The following is a 15,649-nucleotide window of genomic DNA, read 5'->3' on the forward strand; positions in this document are numbered from 1 at the left end:
CTGGCCGCTGTGATACAATTGTATAATAATAATAATACAATTGTATTATACAATAATAATAATATAATAATACAGATTTTAAAAATTCTGCAATGCACAAGTTGTTAATTATCATGAGCTATAGGTTGTTTCTATGGCCAAGCATTGCACAAATATCTGCACAGAGCATGCAATTCTTCAGCTTCTTGCAAAATGATGATCAAGTCCATGAACTGTTGTATCAAGACCATCTTTTTTGAAGGTCACATCTGGAAAGTAGAGCTAAAAGTAAAATACAAGAGCACCACCTTATGGTTTTAACCAGATTTATCTAAACTCTTTGGTCCTGATTATGACTGCATTCCATTTTGTCTAACCATACAAAACACTCAGACCAAAACAAAGCACAGCAAAACAAAATAAATAACAAAAGCGGATCACCATCCTCATCATTGAAATCCCTTGTTTTCTCTATTCATGTAAATATAATTTAAGAAAGAAACTTTTTCTTGGAATCAAACTTTATTTCATACTTTACAATCATCTTTCATAATTTAAGGGGATTGAAAACACAAAGGAGGAGGTGCAATTCTAATTATCTAACCAAAGCAACACGACATGTGTCCCATATTGACTGTTTTTAGCTATAAATCTTCTGCAGTAGTGTGGGCAGCCTCAGTAATAGAGTAGCATAATAATTACAATCAACAGTGCTTTGATTTCTAATTTGGCTGTGAATATTCTGGAAGCTCATATCAGAAGCTGGTGATGAATGGGATTTAAAGTCCTAGAAACATTAGTGTAGCTTGTGGGGCTTGTGCATTCCCCATTTCTGATAAGGCCAGGTTCAAATTCTCTCCATCATAGCATTTTATATACATTAATTATGGATAAAGAATGAATTATGAATCTTGTTAATAAAGAAAAGCAGAAATATTTGCAGGGCTGCTAAATAGCAATGCTCAAAATATTTGCAACAACAACGTTACAGTCATTTGGAAGTGCAGAGAAAGAAATGTCATTATATCCTGACACAAGAGTTCTAAAAGGAAATAAATACCATGTTTCAATCCAAAAATCTAAACTTCTCATCTTTTATAAATGTAACTTCCCATTCAATTGTATTGTTGATCTTCCTGATTGTACTGTACAGAAAAAAAATCTTCCCTCATCCCCCCCCCCCCCCCCAAAAAAAAATTCTGTGAGTCTTCTACATTTGAAATTTGGCCAGAAGGCATCCGGTTTTCCTGATCCAAGCAGTAAAGCGTTAAAAGCAATGATGAGATTTTCCTTCTCGTGTTATAAAAAGTTTCTCTTGTGTGATGGAAATATTACTAGCCTGGGGAACAACCTGGGGAAGGGGAGGGGAGGGGAAGAGGGAGGGAGGGAGGGAGGGAGGGATTATTTCCATATTCCTTTTGTTAACAAAGACATTTTGAGGAAGAGGAGACGAGTTATTGGCAAGATTATGTTCATTTTCTGATTAAAAGAATGACCATTCCAGAAGAATTTGTGGCTCTGACAACATTGCTGTAGGTAGATACACCTTTGCTGTATCTGCTCCTATGTTACAAGAGTCAATAATCGGTAGTGTAAGTGGGAATTATTGAGAAGGGGAGATGTCATTGCAATATTAGTTTGGAAAGATCATCCTTGGATTCTAATATCATTTGTAACTATTTGAATTGTTGTGCCCAGGGTGTCTTTGACAGGAAATAGAAGATAGTCCATTTCTCTATAATTTGGGGTGCATTTACTAATTAGTCATGTCTACTCACTTCCATCTGCATAACAGCATCAATCTCTGGCTAAAAAGGGAATTGTTTCCTGCCAATAGGGTTCTTCACTTCTTAAATAATATAGTACTACCTCATATTTGGAGGTAGTACTATATTGTGCAAACCCTTGGCCACCTTGGGAATACAGTTTAGAGGAATGGGGAGCACATCAAGTAACAAAAGTAGATATTTCATCCTCCTAAAGTTCAATGAAGCTCCTAATAACCTAAAGATATTTTGTGTTGTTGGAAGAAATGTCCATCTGGGCTCAGTTCCAAGTGCGGGAAAAGACACTGGATTCATGGAAGTTGCTTGGAAAAAAAGGCTTATTGATGAACAGGATCACATGGCTTGAAGATCTTGGGTGAAGAAAAAGGGAAAAGATGCTGAGAGTGCCTGGGTTTTATGCCCTCTCTGGGCTTTTGAATTTGAGCTTGTATTATGATTGGTTGTCAGACTCCCATGTGGGAGGGTAACTTTGTAGGTTGTGTTTTGAGTTTTGAGGGTAACTTTGTAGGTTGTGTTTTGAGTCCCAAGTTGGGTTGAGCCTTGCTGGGTGATGTAAGCTTCCCCGTGGTGCCATGTGGTGACGTCTGTTGCTAGATGAGTAGAGGGCTAATCCTACCTTTGTTGGATCTTGGGTGAGGGCATTTGCCTATGAATAGACCTAGCTATCTCTTTATCTGTTAAGTGTGGACATCTGCTGTGGTCTATTGAGGAGGGTGGGGGCTATTAAGATTGAGTCTGCCTTTCTGCCTAAAAAAAACATTTTCTCCTTTTTAATATTTCCTAGATTATTTCATTTTTCTAGGAGAGGGATGGGTGCTAACTTCCTACAGTATACTGTAAACTCAAACAACTCCTTGGTTTTTTTAACTTAGAATATGCAATACAATATCATACCTTTCCTAGAAAAGTGGAATCTCAGATTTAAAAATGGCCCTGCAAACATATGACTGTATGACTGGTTACATTGCAAATTTCTGAGGCTATGATATGATCTACATTCCTCTTATTACAGAGCTTTATGCTTTAAAAAAATAGACTGTTCAATATAAGAACCCTAGACCTTATCAGGACCAATAAGTCTGCGCCAAATAATTTAGCCTGTAACATCCTTCCTGCCCTTTACACACTTCAATTATCTTCAAAGCCTAGCAACTACAAGTAGCATTCTGGCATAGAGTACTTGCTGAAATATCTGCTGTTGAAGTGCATTTAGTATGCCATTTAGAATATTTTATTCGGGACAAGCTTCTTGTAATAAGCAAGTGTTCCCCTAATATAAAGGTGAGTCAGGGTCACGCTAGACAATGAGATTTGGTCTCTGTGAATGCCATTTTGCTTTATCATGCTTTGTGGTATTGCCCTGCTTGAAAAGACCCACATTGGGCATTGTAGTATTGTGAAAAAGCTGTGAAGACATAAAATTGCCAGCAACATGAAATGCATCTGAAATCAATTCCTATTTAGTATGTCTGAAAAGTTGTTGTTGGAATAAATGGATGAAGGAATGCAATGAAAGTTGCCTTAAGCTTCTAGATGAATAAGCAGCATGGATGGATGGATGGATGGATGGATGGATGGATGGATGGATGGATGGATGGATGGATGGATAGATAGATAGATAGATAGATAGATAGATATAGATAGATAGATAGATAGATAGATAGATAGATAGATAGATAGATGATAGATAGATAGATAGATAGGCAGGCAGGCAGGCAGGCAGGCAGGCAGGCAGGCAGGCAGGCAGACAGACAGACAGACAGACAGACAGACAGACAGACAGACAGACAGACAGACAGATAGATAGATAGAAATGCTAGAATTCAAAAAGCAACAATTGCCTGGAGCTCACTCAAGAAACTCTGGGCTAGGAAAGACATTTGCCTGAAAACCAAAGTCCGTATATACAAGGCTGCTATCATACCAACGTTATTATACGGTTGTGAAACCTGGCCAATAAAAATTGCTCATCAACACAAACTGGACTTATTTCAAAACCGTTGCTTGCGTAGACTTACGAAAATCAAGTACTCTGAAAGAATATCCAATGCTGAAATCCGCCAAAGATGTGATATCAATGAAAATGTATCTGCCATTATAGAACTTAGACACTGGCGCTGGCTAGGCCATACATTGAGAATGCCAGAAAATCGAATCCCAAAAATTTCCCTGCTTGCAGACCCTGGTCCGACCTGGAAACGGCCAAAAGGAGGTGTTTGTCTAACCACTCTGCGTCACTTCAAACGGAAAGCCGAAGATATAGTCATGCGCCCATTCAATCTTAGCCGAAAATCATATAATAGCGACTGGCTGCACCACCTGACAACCCTAGCCTAGGACCGAAAACAGTGGCGCAAAATTTCCATGGAAGTCGCCTATACTCACGATGGGTGAAGAGGCGTCAAGTACAAGTACAAGATAGATATAATTTAAAAATTATTCAAGTAGATGGTTCGAAAACTACATGCCACACCCCTCTTGTTTCTTTTAAGAGAGATTGCCAAGCCTATTATAGAATTCTTGAGTTTAGTCCCATGAATTGCTCTGGGGTAAGATCATCTACTTCAGGGGTGTCAAACTGTCATTGTCATGGCAGCATCATATGACGTATCTGGACTTTTTTCCCCTTTGCTAAACTGGGCGAGGGCGGGACCAGCAAGAGATGCATTCGGCCCAAAGGCCACGAGTTTGACACCTCTGATCTACTTCCTAAAGGAGATTGTCTAACTTTTTCTCTGCCTCTTTCTACATGTTCTTTGTTTAATGGTTTGGTTTTCAGTTTTATCTTTTCATTACGCTTTTACACTATAAAAGTGATGGAAGTTGGTATGTCTTTTGAAGCAACATACATATACTCATTAATTAAATTAAATATTTCATATGAGGTTTCCTTATACAGCTTTTCAGACCATCATTGTTCCCCTAATGTATAGAATAGAATAGAATAGAATAGAATAACAGAGTTGGAAGGGACCTTGGAGGTCTTCTAGTCGAACCCCCTGCTTAGGCAGGAAACCCTACACCACTTTAGACAAATGGTTATCCAACATCTTCTTAAAAACTTCCAGTGTTGGAGGATTCTCAACTTCTGGAGGCAAGTTGTTCCACTGATTAATTGTTCTAACTGTCAGGAAATTTCTCCATAGATCTAAGTTGCTTCTCTCCTTGATTAGTTTCCACCCATTGCTTCTTGTCCTACCCTTAGGTGCTATACAATACTTTGTGGTATACAATACTTTGTTTTGCAGCTTTATTGTATTTGCACATGCTAATTACTCATCCATCTGGGGGCTTCATATCACACGATATTTCTGAGTATGTAGTTGTATGAAAACTCAGCGAGCGTGACTAGCAAGTGATGTTAGGGGCAAAGCTAATAAGCACAGCCTCATTCCCTTAACAGCTGAAGTTTCGACTGAAAGGACTTTGCTAGAGTACAGAATGGCTATTTAGTCCACTGTTTCAGATGTCAAGTGCAAGAGAAGCAGTCAGTGATCAGGATAAAAAGCAGCAGAAAGTACTTAAAACAAAGTCATTAAGCAAAAGCACTGTCAATATTCCAAGGAAATGAGACATATTGCCATTTAAGGTCCTGAAGTTTCTATTTCTGGCAAAGATCAAGGTTTTCAAGAAATAAGACAAGGTTTCAAGGTCAGGCTAAGGAAATGTTCTAACATTTGACATCTTACCTGTAAAGAACCAGTGCTAATTAAATGGGTGGGTGGATGATGCAAAACGCTGTTAGATGAATCAAGATATTTTTCTATATGAATGAGCCAATTATATGAGGCCTCAGTCGCAAAATATATGCCAGTCTTAAGAACAGATCAGTGACCCATCTGGACCAGCATTCTGTCCTATAATGTGGATACCTTATTTTCCTAAACATTAACAAAATAGTGATTGCCTTCTTTCACTTTTGCTCCCTGGCACTGATGATCTTGCTTAAATAAATTACTTAGAACAGACCTTTTAAAAGAGAAAAAAGCTGAAGTTATAGCTACGCTTCTGCCAAACAAAACATTATATGAGAAGTCACATATGAACATCTTACGCCAAGGGTGTCAAACTGGATTTCTTCGAGGGCCAGATCAACAGTTCTCCTACTGGCCATGGGAGGGAGACATGACAGCCACCTTCTGAAGCACCCTGCTGGTCAAAATAGGGCATGGCACCCTGTTTTTGGCCTGGGCAACCTCCTGCAGCACTTTGCCAGACAAAACAGGTGCGGGGGGACGATGTGTGCTCCCCCATGCCCCATTTTTGCTGGCACCGTGGCTGGTCATTTGCTATTTCCAGGTTGGCCCCGCAGACCAGATTTAAGCACCCTGAGGGCTGGATCCAGCCCACGGGCCTTAGTTTGACACCCCTGTCTTACACTATCTGAACTGAAAAATAACTTGCTGTTGTTATCAATCAAATACTGAAAATTTTGCAATGATCATATACTCCTATGTAATACTTATATATAATAAAAAATTCAAGTGTGTGAAAAGTATAGAATTGTAATAAGAAGTACCACAAAATGCTAAATGAATCTTTTTTTAAAAAAAATCTCATTATTTGACGCAAGCTTCTTCCAAGAAGAAATTCTTTGCTATTTTATGTTAATATGATAGAACAGTGCAAACACTGGAGAAAAAAAATGTAGCTCAGATCCGAATTAAATATGTTTGTTGTCCTGTCTCTAATTTAATTTAAAATTTTTCCCCAATATAAGCATTTTGGGTTTATTGCTTTAAATTCATTTTGCCGATATCAAGTTATATTTCCTTTTATTTCTGAAAGCAATTGTGCAAAAGCATCTGCAGTTATTTGAAATCCTGTGCAGTAAAACAGATGGTCACATATGATGAAAACCTATATCTCATTTCAAGCATTTGGCAATGGAAGCATAGATTGGATCTATGCATTGACATTAAAAATTCCCAGGGAGCTAAACTGAGTTTGCAATAGCTCTTCAAAAGAATATTTTTTTAAAAAATGAACTTTTATCAACAATTTTGTGTGATTCAACTCTGAGACGTATATACTTACAATAAGTCTTACTCCCCCCCCCCCCGCCACGTGCTGGGGGGGGGGAAGGCCTATTTTTCCTTGGTAAGGTTGAAGGAAGGAAGTTTCTGTAGAAATGGGAAAGAGCATGGGTTTTAGAAACATTGAAAAAGGTGTGAGCATCTCAGATGAGAGAGGAAACTGTCAATCAGTTGAATTCATTTTCTCTGACTGCAAAAACAAATTTGGGGAAATGCCCTGATGCCATCCTCTTTAGATTACTATTTGTGCGTCATGGTTCATCAAAGAAAAGACAATGTTTTGCCATTGTTTGGTTTTTGTTGCCAATCATGCATTTGGAATAAAATAATGGGAAATAAAGGTAGATACAGACAGGGATGGACTTCAAAACTTTCAGCAACAAAGGATTCTCTGCTTGGTCGCTGAGTGGGCGTGGCCATGGTGGGTGTGGCCTAGTCAGCCTCCTGCACCATGGCAGGGGGGCGTTTTCACCTTCCCCGGGCTCGGGAGACTTTCCTCAAGTCTCTGGGATGGCGAAAGCTTCCTCTCCCAGGTTCCAGAGGCCTTCCAGGAGGCCCATTTTTCCCCCTCCCCAGGCCTCCACGTGGGCCCTGCAATTACCTCACATCCAAAACGGGCTGTGTGGAGACTCCTGGGAGGAGCATGATGGGGTGGCAGGGGTGGGGCATGGTGGGTGGGGCCAGTCAGAGGTAGCCCTAACCCAAATCAGCCACAATGTTAGCTACAGGTTCTCCCAAGCCCAGGTGAACCCGTAGCAGCCCATCCCTGCATATAGACTAGATAATCTGAATGTATTTCCTCACGAAATCAGTGGGATCTAACCTTAGCATATTGAGCCTAGGTCTAGCCAAGGGGTGTCAAACTCACAAGCCATGGTTCAGATACGTCACATGCTGTCCCCGCCCCTGCCCGGTTTAGTGAAGGGGGGAAAAGTCCCGATACATGACATGATGCCGCCATGACGACACAAGTTTGACACCCCTCATCTTGCCCAATCTATACCCAATGGGTTGTGAGTTTATGCCTATGGAGATGAACAGGTGACAGCAAAGAAAGATTTAAAATTTTATTTTAAAGCTCATGCTGCTTTTCTGTTTGAAATAAATGACCAAGGCAGCTAGCAAAAGAGATTTCATACACAGAAATCCAACCTAGCAGCAATAGAAGAATAACGATACCAGCAAGAGATCAAATAAAACCAGCCGAAAAATGTAAGATAATTTTTATGACAGTTTGAAACACTGACTCAAAGACACTAAATAAATAAATGCCAGGTATCCTTCAGCAAGCACATCCTAATTGAAAAATTGCAGGCTGATAACAAACTGCCATTTATCAGTTTAAAAATAAAGAAGAAAAGTAGTCTAAGGAACAGCATAGATTTTCTCATCTCCTAATTGGTAATAACTACCAATATTGTTCCAAAATCCAATGAGCTCATGTTAAATCCCATGTAATTGTATTCAGAACAGGTGTTCCTAAAGCATGGCCAAGAGCATCACTAAACAGCTGCTAAAATTCTTCTACCTCTCTCTTCTAAAGAAAGGATTGTGTGGATTAAATCCATCTATGATCATATTAGGTGCTGGAAGAAAAAGATAAATAGTTGGAGATGGCTTCCAGCATTGTCTTCTGCTATATGACCTCCAGCTGTTGCTGTTATCTGATACCATTTCTATCCCCCATCCAGATAAGTGAAGACAAAAACACAAGGGATGAGAAGGAAATAAAAGCTGAGGATGACATTTATGTGTCCATGATGAGATCAGATTCTCATTCTAATGGACTTGGTAAGTTTCTAAAATGGAGCATTCGCTATTCATTTATTATTATATTTTTTTAAAGTTTAATTCTTCTATAATATTGTTGAAAGTATACCGTACATCAATACAATTTGTATGTATTACTTTCCCAGAGATTGAGTTAATTCCAGTATATATATGGTGGCCATTTCTCCACCGCATTAATAGACATTCCAAATGTTTTAAATTTTAGGAAAAGTCTAAGTGACTTCAAGAGCATGGAAGACACCGTGCCTAACTATGCTCCCTTCGTTTATGCTTTTCTTCTTGCATTTGAGTAATCAGTGGATGCCGTCCATAAAGTGCAGAATTCTCAATAATTCGCGTTTTTCTCCCAATGGCAAAATTTATCCCTGTTAAAGACTGTAAACTGATAGGTTGGCAGCCTACTCTATTAAAAATATACAGGCACAACTGCATAACTTATTGCTCCTACTGTGTCCTACTGTGCATCCAAAATTAGACAAGTTAGGGAGGAAGTAGAATGTTGCATTTCCAGAGTCATTTAACGTCACATGTTTGTCTGTGTTGTTTAGAAATGTCACAAATTAATTAGAGCCTTTTCTATTCGTTGATAAATATTTTAGATGGTTCTTCACTGAAGTTATAGATGTGACAGCTTTCCGCTATATACTATATTCATTCATGAAAGTTTAATTAGCATTGTGACTGTTTCTCTGGAGAAATCTGTAAGAAAATATAAAATGCTTCCAGATGGTTATTTTAAATGAAAGAATAATGTATTCTCCCAACATTAACAGGCAGCCCAAGCATAGAAGAACCACCTGGAGCCTGTTTGGAAATCCAGAAGAAGAAAGGGATGAATGCTGATGCAGAACTGAAAGAATATAATGAGGAAGGAATGGTCGAAATAGAAGAAGGAAATAAATTAGAAGAAAATACTTGTCACTTGAGAAATAGCTTGTATAGTAGCATACTTAAGGATGTCCCAGAAGCAAAGAGTGAAAATGTCAGCTTCTCAGAGGGGCCACCCTTGCCACCCCGAAATCAATTTCTTGCCAGTAAACAAGCTGATTTTTTCTACTTGTATTCAGGTATAGACTCGCGGAATAACACAAAACATTTATAGCAAAATTTCAAAAATATTCAAGATCCCGGCTACATTAGATCAAAACCATATGTATTTCCCTCATTCTCTCCTGCATAGTGTTTGTTCCAGCAAACCAATACATTAATTAGGAGGCCAGGAAGAAGACCATATACCATGGCAGCTTCCTAATTATTGCTATCAATTTTGTGTTTGGGTTCTGGAGTTTGATTCGGTTACAGTGGTGGGATTCAAATAATTGAACAACCGTTTCTTTGTCCTAATGACCAGCTGGGTAGGCGTGGCTGGGTGGTCATGTGTCTGGGTGGGCATGGCCAAGTCAACCGTGGCACGACAAAACCGCGGTCCACTAAAGCACGCCCAATTAAAGCGCGTACCTGACGTCATCAGCAGCGCGACAAATACGACCACGGAGAAAAAAGGGCGCTTTAAAAAGCGCTTTTAAAGCAAGCCGATTCACGTAAAGGTAAGGGTTAGGTTTAGGATTAGGGTTAGGGTTAGGGTTAGGTTAAGGGTTAGGGTTAGGTTTAGGGTTACGTTAAGCGTTAGGGTTACGTTAAGCGTTAGGGTTAGGTTTAGCGTTAGGTTAAGGGTTAGGTTTAGGATTAGGTTTAGGGTTAGGTTAAGGGTTAGGTTTAGGGTTAGGGTTAGGGTTAGGTTTGGGGGGGGTTAGGGTAAGGTTTTTGCGTTAATTTTAACTTTACCGCTCACAGCGTGATGTTTTCGTCGCGCTGTGATGATGTCAGGTACGCGCTTTCGTCGAGCGCGCTTTAGTCTACCACGGTTTTGTGGTGGAACCAAGTCAACATCACTCACATGGATGGGCCCTTCGCCTTAGCTGTTGCAATGTAATAAGGGTTAACCGGAGAGGCAGTTTCTGTAAGCAGGGCAATAAAGATGAGGCTATAAACAACACCAGAATGTTTCCTTCCTGCCTTCCTTACAGGATTTGCCCTGTAAAGTGGAAAAAAACAAAATGAGATTTCTTCCAACAACTGGTTCTCCGAACTGCTTAGAAAGTTTACAACCGGTTCTCTCGACTAGGTGCAATCCAGCTGAATCCCACCATTGATTCAGTACCATTGTCCTATCCCCATTACACTTATTGATATGTTTTATAGCAGGGGTGTCAAACTCAAGGTCCAGTGTGGCCAGACCTGGCTCATGGGGTGCTTAAATCTGCCACAAGGGCTGACCTGGAAACAGCAAAGGACCGGCCTGCTGTCAGCAAAAATGGAGCTCGGGAGGACTGCATGCAGCCCACCCAAACTCCGTTTTCAGCTGCAACAGCCTCCTGCAACCCTCTGCCAGTGAAAATGGCACTTGGGAGGGCCACAAGCACAGGAGCCATCACAAAGGTCCCTGACATGAGTGACATTGAGCTGGCCATGCCCACCCTGGCTATGCCCACTCAGCCTCCCCCATACCAAGTTCAAACACATAACTGTTGCGGCCCTCAATGAAATCGAGTTTGACACCCCTGTCCTATAGGGAATGCTCTTGCATTGGAATAGGAAAGAGCTAGCTGTTGTATTTATAGGAATTCTTTCAAATATTCACAAGAATTAACAGATTAGCAGATTTGGAAGGGGCCTTGAAAGTCATCTAGTCCAACCACTTGCCCAAGCAGTAGACCATACATCTGTCTCTACCTAGGATTGAACTCACAACCTCCTGAGTGTGAGGTGAGAGCTCCACCTCTAGGTCACAGCAGCAGGTTCTAGGGCACAATGTATAGTGATGCTGAGAACTGAAGAAACGTTGAAGATAAGCATGACATGACAGACATTAAATTGGTCACCCCGTAACCCTGCCCAATTTTATGACCCATTTTTTGTATCAGTCATGGGAAGGCCACAATCATTAAGCAAACATTTTTCACAAACTTGTGAGGTAGATTGAGCTAAGAGACAGTGACTGGCCTAAAGACACACAGTCAGCTTTCATGGCTAAGGCAGGATTTGAACTCATGGTCTCCTGTTTTCAAGTCTGGTGCCTTAACTACTAACTAGACCAAACTGACTCCCTTTGGCCTTTCAAGATCAAATTTGATTTCTTCTCAGAGTCTTAAAAGAACCCTGATTATTTCTATAAATTTGTCTGCACTGATGGAAGATGGAATTAAAAGGCTATTGGAAAGAATCTGCCATGGTTTGCTATAATACCAGATTTGCACATGGCTGCATTGTGCTTGAACAAATTTGTGCAACAACGTGAAGCAGTTACATCCCAAAGATGAAAGCAAATCCCTCTGAATTCCTGCTGAATAAATCAGTCTAATTATGCAGAGTTTCTGGGAAACATCAAGGTAGTTAGTAAAACTTACCATTTTAGAAACTTTCATTTTTGGAAAAGTATCTGTAATTAATCATCTTTCTTTTTGGGTGGGTGGGTGGGTGGGTGGGTGGGTGGGTGGATGGATGGATGGATGGATGGATGAATGAGAGATGATGGATGGATGGATGGATGGATGGATGGATGGATGATGGTTGAGTGGGTGGGTGGGTAGGTAGGTAGGTGGGTGGGTGGATGGATGGATGGATGGATGGATGGATGATGATTGAGTGGGTGGGTGGGTGGGTAGGTGGATGGATGGATGGATGGATGGATGGATGGATGGATGGATGGATGGATGAATGGATGGATGGATGGATGATGGTTGAGTGGGTGGGTGGGTAGGTAGGTGGATGTATGTATGTATGTATGTATGTATGTATGTATGTATGTATGTATGTATGTATGTATGATGGGTGAGTGGGTGAATGGGTAGGTAGGTAAGTGGATGGATGGATGGATGGATGGATGGATGGATGGATGGATGGATGGACGGATGGACGGAAGGATGGATGGATGGACGGATGGGCGGAAGGATGGATGGATGGATGGATGGAGAGAGAGAGATGATAGATGAATGGATGGATGGGTAGATAAGCAGGCAGACAGACAGACAGACAGACAATACATTGACATGAAATGCATGCATACCAATCATTCTTATTTAGCAGTTGGGATTAGCAACCCATTTATTAAACAAAGTGGTTGTTAAATGAAACTATGACTATGATTATGATTCTATGTCCGCTTTCCTTTGCTTTATAGACTTGTGAAGGTTGTAAATGTGAGGATTGGTCAAAAAGTTATTTTTTCATTGTTTGTTGTAACTGCAAACTGTTCACTAAACAAAGTAGTCAATAAATGAGGGTTACACATCATTACAAAGGTCCACATTAGTGGACCTGTGTTAAACCTTTCATTCAGACAATATGTTTAATAACATTTGTGTCGTTCTGTTGGTTTCAGCCTTGAATAAAGTGGAAGGCCAAGTGGAAAATAAGGGGACAGAGAGAGAGCCTGAGATAGATGGTTTTTCTGATGAAAGAGATGAGGAAGATCCATACACTTCTGCTGTGGTAAATGATGGTGTGTATGATGCTATTATGGAGAACAGACTTCAAGAGCAAAGGAAAGATGGCAGATCCTTTATTATGCATCGGCCGCCTGCACCTGCCCCGCGTCCTTTGTCTGCTGCTGTGAAAGAGGAGGGCACTTCTTACATAGCTCAAGGTAACACTCATTGGCATTCAGTCTTCAAACGCTTTGATGAACTTTTGCTGGAAATAAACTTCCACTTGTTTATTTCTGACCATCTGTCAGACTTCATTTCAAGCACAGTAATAAATCTTGACTTTCCAAACACTTCAGCCCACATTCAGCAACTTGCTTATAGAAGCTCCTCACAGACGCAAGGCAGCCAGATGTTCTTGCAGACAAAATGGAAGTCATAGGGGTATGCAGAAAACCTGCCTATTACCGAGCACGGAAATCAAGTCCAGTTCCAGAGGTAGAAAGAAGGTCCCACACCTAGCAAAAGTTACGCCACAAATAGGCAAATCGGTGCTCCCGAAATGTTTTAAACTTTGATACTTATTAATTCATGCTAGTAGCAATAGCAACAGGACCCTGTTTCCCTGAAAATAAGACCTCCCCGGATAATAAGCCCAATTGTGCTTTTGAGTGCATGCGCTAAAATAAGGCCTCCCCCCAAAATAAGCCCTCTCTGAAAATATTGCACCACAGCAGCAGCCATGAGGTGACCATGCTCGCTGCCTCCTGCACCTCAAAAATAATAAGACCTCCCTGAAACTAAGGCCAAGCGCTTATTTCGGGGGTCAAAAGAAAATAAGAACCTGTCTTATTTTCAGGGAAACATGGTATATACCACTTCACATTGCTTTGCAGCCCTCTCTAAGCGGTTTACAGAGACAGCATATTGTCCCAACAATCTGGGTCCTCGTTTTACGCACCTTGGAAGGCTGGAAGGCTGTGTCAACCTTGAGCTGATGAGATTTGAACTGCTGAATTGCAGGCAGTCAACAGAAATAGCCTGTGCCACTGTGTCTAATTAAAGTAACCAGGGGCAAGGGAAACTGCTTAGAGAGGGTTGTAAAGCTACAGTGCTTTACAAAGCAGTATATAATAAGTGCTATAATTACATGTACTTTTGAGGATAATTACTCCCACTTATCTATCATGATAAACTGTGATGCCACCATTTGCTTTTTTAGCAAGGAAACTACTGTTCATCTGTGGGTTGAAGGAAGCCAAGATGACAATCCTCTGACTGATTTCTCCTATTTAACTTGCATAGCACATGGAGACCAGTTCAGGACAAGGGAAATATGCAACTACCATATGCACAGACACCCATTTTGGGCAGAGAGGGTTTTTTCCTATTTTATTTCAGTCCACCAGATTGAGCAGTCCACAACTGTTCCTTCGGTAGACAGCTATATCATTACCCTTTTTGTTATTGTTTACAATCTATGTAGGATAAATTCAGTTAGTCCTTGACTTACTACACAACTGAGCCCAACATTTATGTGATTAAGTGAGATGTTTTATTAAGTGAGCTTTGACCCATTTTACGACCTTTCTTGCCACAGATGTTAAGTGAAGCATTGCAGTTTTTAAATTAGTAACACAGTTGTTAAGTGAATCTGGATTCCTCACTGACTTTGCTTGTTCGGAAAGTCACAAAAAGGGGATCAGGGCACCGCAACCATCATAAATATGAGCCAGTTGCCAGGCTTCTGAATGTTGATCATGTGGTCATGGGGATACAGCAATAGTCGTAAGTGTGAAAAATGGTCATAAGTCACTTTTTTCAATGCCATTGTAACTTTGAACGGTCACTAAGTGAACTGTTGTAAGTCGAGGACTACCTGTATTATATGATATAGCAATATCTCATCAAGGTCCAATCAACTCTACATCCACTAGAGTCAGAAGTGGTATTCAGCCAGTTCATACCGGTTCAACCAAACCAGTAGCAGAAATCGTGGGTGGGCCCTCCCACCCTCCCACCCTCTCAACCTCTCAACCGCCCCAGCTTTTTGCCATCCTATTTAGGCACATTTTTGAGGGCGGGCACATGCACGGAAGGCACATACATGAGCAAAGCGCACACGCAGATGGCCAGGCGCATGTGTAGAAGGGGTGCACGGACAAAGCGAGCGGGCGTGCATAAGGCGAACCAATGGTAACAAAATGTGAAACCCACTGCTGACTAGAGTGCATGTTCAATCTATCCCCTTTCCATTTTTAAGAGGTGTTTTTTTTTTCATTTTTATTGTTCATTAAACCATTGCAATATTGGGTCTAATTCTATGGTGTCAGAGAAATATTTGAGAAAGCATGTTTGAATGTTTGAATGTTTGTTTATTAACATTTGTAGGCTGCCCTTTTCCCTGAGGGGACTCAGGGCGGCTCACATAAAATCAGGAAGGGGAATACAAACAATGACGTAGACACATATAGTAAAAATAATAAGCAACATTCATTCATCATTCGGGAGGGGCGGCTATCTTTGTCCCCAGGCCTGACGGGCTAGCCAGTTCTTAAGGGCTGTGCGGAAGGCCTGGACGGTGGTGAGGGTACGAATCTCCACGGGGAGCTCGTTCCAAAGGGTCGGGGCT

General features: G+C 40.8%; 1 protein-coding gene across 1 annotated transcript in view; it reads left to right on the forward strand.

The window, feature by feature from the left end:
- The window catches only part of BANK1 (B cell scaffold protein with ankyrin repeats 1), a 163,772-nt gene that overhangs the window by 132,958 nt on the left and 15,165 nt on the right, over positions 1-15,649 (forward strand). Inside the window, exons 8-10 of the mRNA XM_032224352.1 lie at positions 8,494-8,593; positions 9,367-9,660; positions 12,975-13,238. Of these exons, the coding sequence (XP_032080243.1) occupies positions 8,494-8,593; positions 9,367-9,660; positions 12,975-13,238 (658 nt within the window). The remainder of the gene's footprint in view (positions 1-8,493; positions 8,594-9,366; positions 9,661-12,974; positions 13,239-15,649) is intronic.

The sequence above is a fragment of the Thamnophis elegans genome, chromosome 9, assembly GCF_009769535.1.
Source record: "Thamnophis elegans isolate rThaEle1 chromosome 9, rThaEle1.pri, whole genome shotgun sequence".
NCBI classification, from domain to species: domain Eukaryota; kingdom Metazoa; phylum Chordata; class Lepidosauria; order Squamata; family Colubridae; genus Thamnophis; species Thamnophis elegans.